Genomic DNA, 7,272 nt, shown 5'->3' with positions numbered 1-7,272 from the left:
TTAATTAAATCTCCTCAAAATTCACATTAACTTGATATCATATATCCAATTTCTAGCTCATCCTCTCCATAACACTAATATAACTTAATTTACAAAAGAAATAGGAAAAGGAAAAAAAAAAACAATCTACATGTATTCAGCCCTGACATTGATCAACTACATGAAGATTGAAGACCCTGTGCATATGAACAACAGCAACAAAACAAATTGATGTGATTAATATTCAGGAAGTTCTTTCATGAATTCCAATCCAGATGGTGACAGCAAACTCCCCAAAATCCCATACGGCGATTCGGAATATTTAAACACAGAACGAGTTGAATCTGAGAAATTTGGTGTGAAAAGAGGCATATCAGCAAAAGAGAATAAGTTAGAAAGAACAAAAGGCTCTTCCTTCACACAAGTTTCACTACCCTTAAGAACCGAGCTTGTTTCATCACCAGCACAAGAACCGTGCTCCTTCTTGATACTGCTACTGTTGGATTCCTCAGACAAAAATGACCCAGAATTCCTGTAGTCCTCAAAGATTTCTTGTTGATGGTTGGAGCGTGGCGCCATGCCGGTTAGACTTTGAACCAAGGCCATGAAATCATGGGGCTTGGTGTGGATAACCTTTGGAGATTTGGTATAGATGATGATGGGATTCCTCTGAGTATTGTAGGATTTGGAAGACTTGCGGATCAAATGAGAGTCTTTGTTGACCATCAATGGGGAAGGACGTTCACCATTGATCACTACCTTCTTTGAATGCTCATGATGAATAGGAAAGAATTTTGCAGTGGATTTCATATTTGTGCTCTGAAGCTTAGCTGAGTATAGAGACCAAAAGGTCAAACAAAAAAATTAAGATGGAACTGTTTGATGAAATTGAAAGCTTAGAAGGGTGAATGGGAAGGAAATAGATGAGGAGGGATATATATATTGACAAGTGTTGTAGCCCACGATTCTGACTGTTGACTTTGCTTTTGTTCATATATAAATAAATACACGAGAGAGATGACAGGGTGAGAAAATGAAATGTGGGGTTTGTGATTTTCTTTCTTTATTAATTCAAGTACCCACATGAATTGACATATGGGGGATCTAGTAATTGAAAACCACAAGTAATGTGTAGATTTCTATCAACAAAAACTAAATTTTGAAGGAATTTATTTTTATAAATTACATTCCTGATAAAATGTATCTATAATTTGGGGTCAATATACAGGGGTCAATATACATTATTGGGTCTAAAACTGCTAAAAAACTCGTATGTCTATATGTTTTCTTTTTTAGTTCAAATTGCACAACCCTTTAACAATGGGATTGAAATTACATGCCTTTCCCTTAATAAAAGTAAAATATTTTACCAACCTTTACTTGTAAGGTTTAAACACAAATAATAGCATGTAGATACTAGATTCTAGATAGATGTGGAGCCTCAAGGTGAATGGGACTGGGAGAGGTTTGATTTATCATTTTGATTAATTTTTGTCAAGGTGTCTAAAAGGAATTAGGTGTAAGTGAGTCTCACTTTTAGAGAAAATGTTGAAGTTTAAACATGGAAGAAGATCTAAATTAACATACGAAAAGACATTGGAGAGAATGCTATATTCCTAGAATATTGTACTCTCGTAAATTGTAAAAATATATATTAGGTAGGTATTAGGTAGACATTTTATAAATTTGAGAATATTTTCAAATTTTATTTAATTTAAAAAATAGAAAAACATATTCACTTCTACAACTCTATAATCTATATATAGAGATATAAGATACTCATCTTTACTTTGAGAATAAAAAAAATAACAAAATGTATATCATAAATGTTCCGGTATGGAACCGCAGACTAAGGCTAACCAATATCGAGAGCAAGCGAGAGTAAACAAAGTGAGTAAAATGCGTGAAAAATGATAGGATCCCTGCCGCTTGGGCGGTCCTTCTTTATTTATAGTTGGGTTTTGATCCGGCTGGATCATGGGTTACCCGGCCCATTTAATACATGATTCGGTCAGCCTAAGTAATATACATATTGATCAGCCCATACCAGACCACAAGCCCTCAAGACACTAAGGCTTAGTATAAGGCGAAAGTGTCTTTGATAAGCCCTCAGCAATTTACATCACATAAAATGTCAATAAAGGCGTGTAAATTCAAATATTTATAAATCTTAACTAACACATAATGAATATCATCTTTGCACGCTGAACCAATCTTGTCACATCCACTCAGCTGTCACTTCACATGCCCTTACCGTGGCAGATTTCGAAATCATTATTACTTTACCTGCTTTAAGTTCATCAAGTAGATCTTCTGCATATTTTTGGGAACTTGATACTACAATACTATCATATATATTGAAATTCCACTAACACAATCATCAAAGCTGCAATAAATGTAATAAAGTGTTATAAATTTAAACGAAAAATTATACCTCCTCCTGAAACGCACCTAGTCTCGAAACGTCACGTCCTTAGACTATAATACCCCTCACCACTTCTCCCTTAACAAATCACATCCCTTCAAATTCAAAAAATTTCAGACCAACGTATCCCTTTGGTCCAAACGTCAGAACTTTTGCTTCGAACACAGCCCACACGCGAGGACACGCGTCCCTTTACTCACCATTCAATTCACCTTTTCATCTCCCCTCCCCCTTTCTATATAAGATCCGAAATTCTTACCCTTCTCTCACACTCTCATTTTCACTTTTCTTACCCTTATCATCCTCTCCGATCATCCACAACGGTAAGAATTTTTCTATTTTCTCCACCAAGTTTGCTTAACGTTCGACGACCCCACTGCATTCATCACCAAAATCCCAGAAATCGCTCAAACTTCTCTCCTTCGCAGGTAAACCTCATCCTCTTCTCCTTTCTAATTTCTACATTTCTTTTTTGTTTTTAAAACTTTAGCCTCACATGAACAACTTACTCTACTAAACCCAGAAACTCAACACAATGTTCTACCTTTCTACCCAGAAAATCAAAGTTTGACATTTCCACCCAGAAATTCAAACTACTTTTTCTCTTCTTCTCACATTTTGAAACTCTTCCTTTCAGGAATCCTTTGAAAATGACTACCAAACGTACTCGTAAGGAAGCTTCTGCCTCCACCATTCCATCTCCTGCTGATTCTCTATGGGTTTCTAGTAAAATTAAAAAACAATTTTCAAAGATTTGCACCCCAAAAGCTGTCATCGACCTAGTCACTAAATATAATTTTAGGAAAGATGGCCTAGATGCCCACCTAGACATAATTCCCTGCGGCCCTGATGAACCATGTTGTTTCGGGAAAACAGATGGTCAAGGGCGAAACTTTACCTACTTATTCGAAAGCCTGTTCTCCGATCTAAAGTATGATTTGCCATTCTCTGACTTTACTTGCTCGGTTCTAACCTTTTTGAACGTTGCCCCCACTCAACTCCATGGTAATGCCTGGGCTTACTTAAAAGCTTTTGAAGTCCTGTGTCAAACCTTACACATCATACCTACCAGCAACAAATTTTTTTACTTCTTTGAAACATGCGGACGAAATGTGAAGGGCGAATATGTCTCACTCGCCACCGCTAGGGGTCTAGGATTGTTCACCCTGTATAAAAGCCATTACAAACACTTCAAAGGTAAATTTTTCAAACTTCGCGAATCTGATGCTTGCAAAGACATATTTTACTTTGCCGATGGAAGCCCAAAATTTCCTTTCTATTGGACGAACCAATACGAGAGCATCATCAAAATTCCCGATGATGCTCTTACCCCCGAGGAATTAGTAGACTGCAAATTTCTATCTGGCCTAGGCTTAAACCTTACAGATTTTATGGTTGCTCTCTCTAAAAATGCAGTTGAAAAATATGTTGGTAAGGCATTCTAACCTGTTTCGCCCCTTCCTTAAATTACATAAGAAGACTTTACCAAGTTCTAACTCTTGCTCACTCTTTTGCAGGAACAATGGCTCGCCTAACTGAAGAAGACATCCTTCGATTTCGCCGCGAACAACAGGCTGCTCGCGAAAAAAAGAACCCCGCGAAGTCGGTGGACGAACACGCCACCAGCCACTCTGGTACTGAATCAGGCCGCCCCGTAAAAAAGAAAAAGAAGAATGAAGATCCTACCTCTATCAAAAGCAAAGCCTCGAACCAAACCTCACTGGAGAAGTTCATGGGCAAAGGCGAATCTGCGTTGGCGAACAAAGGCTGTTCATCAAGCACCCCACCCGTTTGCTGGAAAAACTTGCTGAAAGAGTTTGAGGAATTATCCTCGGATGATGTAACTTCAATTTGGGACTCCAAAATTGATTTCAACTCCCTGGTGGAAACAAATCTGGTGTTCGAGGCGGACCGTGATAAGATGAGGAAACTAGGTTTGAAGGAAGCTTGTCAAGCCATGATGACAAAGGGCTTGGAGATTGCTGCTATCTCCAAGATGATCGACCTTGAATCAGCCGGATTCGATGGTCTTGCTTCAGCCAAACTTGTTGAAGAGAAGGAAAAAGAAATTGGAAAAATGAAAGCTACACTCAAGTTGCTGGACAAGTCGAACAAGGCGAATGAAAAGAAAGCCGCGGATTTGGCTTTAGAGTTGGAAAAAATGAAGAAAACCTCTGATGAAAACAATGCTACCCTCCAAACCTTGAATGAGGAAAATGAAAAAATCAAGGCTGACTGCGCTCAATTGACTACTGTGCATAATCAAATGCTTGAAGAAAATTCCCAGATGAAAACCGAAATCGCTGACTTGAAAATTTCCGTTCTGGATCAGTTTGAAGCTGGATTTTCTAAAGCACTTACTCAAGTCACTTTCCTTAATCCTGACCTGGCGATCAACTTGACGGGAACAGACCCTTACGCCCGCATTGTTAATGGCAAATTGATCGGCCCGGATAACGCGGATGAGGAAAGAGTTGATGAAGAAGAAGAAAAAGAGGAAGAAGAAAACCAAGAAGATGATGAAGGAAATGTCAACAACAAAGAAGGAGGTGGCGAAACTATCTGAATGATCTAGGCTCTGAGTTTGTTAGCCCCTTCTCTTTCAACCGACAATGTAAAAGGCTACAGGCCTCTTCTGCTTTAAATTACTCAACGTTCCTTACCTTATGTAACAATTTCCTTTATCATAATGAAATTTTCTTCAGTATTCACATGAGTGCCCTCTATCTAATTGTTTCGCCCAATCAACTGTAATAACTTCTGAAATTGTCATAACTTCTATAATAACACTATCCCCTACTCACCCAAACAACTATCACAATAACTAAGTCTATAACTAAGCATATCCTTACTTAGTCACCTGGATTATCATATGACTCAAAAAAATATAAGCATAACCTTACCTAGTTATTCAAGTTATCATATAACTTCAAAATATAACTTAACATAAATAACGTTTACTAACCTTTCACCCGAATCGGTCCGCCTTCGTCATTTAATTGAACTCGTTACTCTCACATTTTACTGTACATAGTAAAATACTCTGGAATAGATCTCTTTAAATGTTATAAAATTTAAACTTAATCAACTACTTTGGAATCATAAGGCCTTTGTGTATATAACTTAGTCAAATTTTCATTTTTGACATAGTTATTATTCATGGAAATCAAAGTCAACATATTTGATTTCATTAGTATGCTCGCGTGGAGACTTGTGCTTAGTTTGGACAAGCTTAAATCCAATTTAAGACTGTGCTTATGAATTCGTGGCCGGATGCTCTTGTTTTAAGAGACTTACTTTTTTCTCAATTGTCTGACGTCGCCCAATTGATAAACCTTAGTTGATAAGTTTCCGCTATGGGTAAAAGAAATAAGTAAAATGATAAGCCCTTGATCATTTTAAAAAAGGTTATGCCTCGTTAAAAACTCTCCCGCCTGGGGTAGAGAAAAGAGTGCACACCTGTTATTCATTAATAATTGATGCCTCGTTAAAAACTCTCCCGCCTGGGGTAGAGAAAAGAGTGCATCAAATCTACTCTTACACAACAAACATAGTCTTAAACGATACAACCAACAAACGTAGACTTCAACACACACAAACTGAAACAACGAAACACAGTCTTGGACAAACATACACTGAAACAAACTGTACAACACCAAACAAACCGAACGAACCACCCTGCACTTCAACTGTAATAATAACGGAGATGCTGTGCATTCCAAGCCCTTGGGACCCTTCGCCCCGATAACTCCTCCAAATGATACGCCCCTTGACCAAGCTCTCGCAGAATCCTGTAAGGTCCTTCCCAATTAGGTGATAACTTCGAATCATCAGGCCCCTTTGTCTTCCTACGCAGAACCAAATCACCAACTTTCATTAGCCTTGGAACCACTCTAGAATTGTATCGCCTTTCCGACCTCTGTTTTACCATTGCCTGCCTCAAACGAACCTCTGCTTGCGTTTCCTCTGCTAAATTGAGATCAACCACTCTATTCATGTCGTTCTGCCCTTCATTATAAGTTGCCACCCTGAAAGTTACATCTTGTAATTCTGCTGGTATCATCGCATCTATCCGTAAGTCAACTTAAAAGGTGATTCGCCAGTAGTTGATTGAGGAGTAGTATTGTACGCCCAAATGACCGTGATTAACTCTTCAGCCCATAATCCCTTAGCTTCGCCTAGACGCTTTCTAATTCCATTGAGAATGACTTTATTCGCTGACTCCACTTGTCCATTTGTCTGAGGGTGCTCAACTGAGGCGAAACGCATCTCAATTCCCATTCCTGCACAAAAATCCTTCACACTCCTGCTTGTAAACTGTGTTCCATTGTCTGAGACGATAGTTGCTGGAACGCCAAATCTGCAAACCAATTTTCTCCAATAAAACTTTTTGACTTTTTCTGCTGTTATTTTCGCCATTGATTCCGCCTCAATCCACTTAGTAAAATAGTCCACCGCCACCAAAATAAATCTGATTTGAGAACCTGCTGGAGTGAACGGTCCCAGAATATCTACTCCCCACATTGCAAATGGCCACGATGAACTCATTGAGCTAAGAGTCTCAGGCGGCGCCTTATGTAAATCTGCATAAATTTGACATTTACCACACTTCTTCACATATTCCATACAATCCCCTCGTAAAGTTGGCCAATAGAACCCTGCCCTGAGCACTTTCGCCGCCAAAGATCTTCCCCCTACATGACTTGCACACACACCTTCGTGAACTTCAAACATGATTCTTTCCGCCTCATCCTTAGAGACACATCTCAATAAAGGAACTCCAATCCCTCTTCTGTACAATTGATCGCCCAACAATGTGTAACGACTAGCCTCGCGAATTTGATCCTTAGAGAATGTCAACACATCAG

The 7,272-nt window shown here is 38.7% G+C and overlaps 1 protein-coding gene across 1 annotated transcript; it reads right to left on the bottom strand.

Annotated features, from left to right (window-relative positions):
• Positions 1–899, bottom strand: LOC130735675 (VQ motif-containing protein 8, chloroplastic-like). Its single transcript, XM_057587588.1, has one exon. It carries the CDS (start codon positions 787–789, stop codon positions 217–219), a length of 573 nt encoding a protein of 190 aa, XP_057443571.1. The 5' UTR covers positions 790–899; the 3' UTR covers positions 1–216.
• Positions 900–7,272: the final 6,373 nt, after the last annotated feature.

This window comes from Lotus japonicus, chromosome 2, assembly GCF_012489685.1.
Source record: "Lotus japonicus ecotype B-129 chromosome 2, LjGifu_v1.2".
In the NCBI taxonomy this organism is placed as follows: domain Eukaryota; kingdom Viridiplantae; phylum Streptophyta; class Magnoliopsida; order Fabales; family Fabaceae; genus Lotus; species Lotus japonicus.
This window is presented reverse-complemented; position numbering and strand designations above follow the sequence as displayed.

Excerpts from the sequence above, each read along its gene's own strand:
- LOC130735675 (XM_057587588.1), bottom strand. The coding sequence starts at position 789 with ATGAAATCCACTGCAAAATTCTTTCCTATTCATCATGAGCATTCAAAG.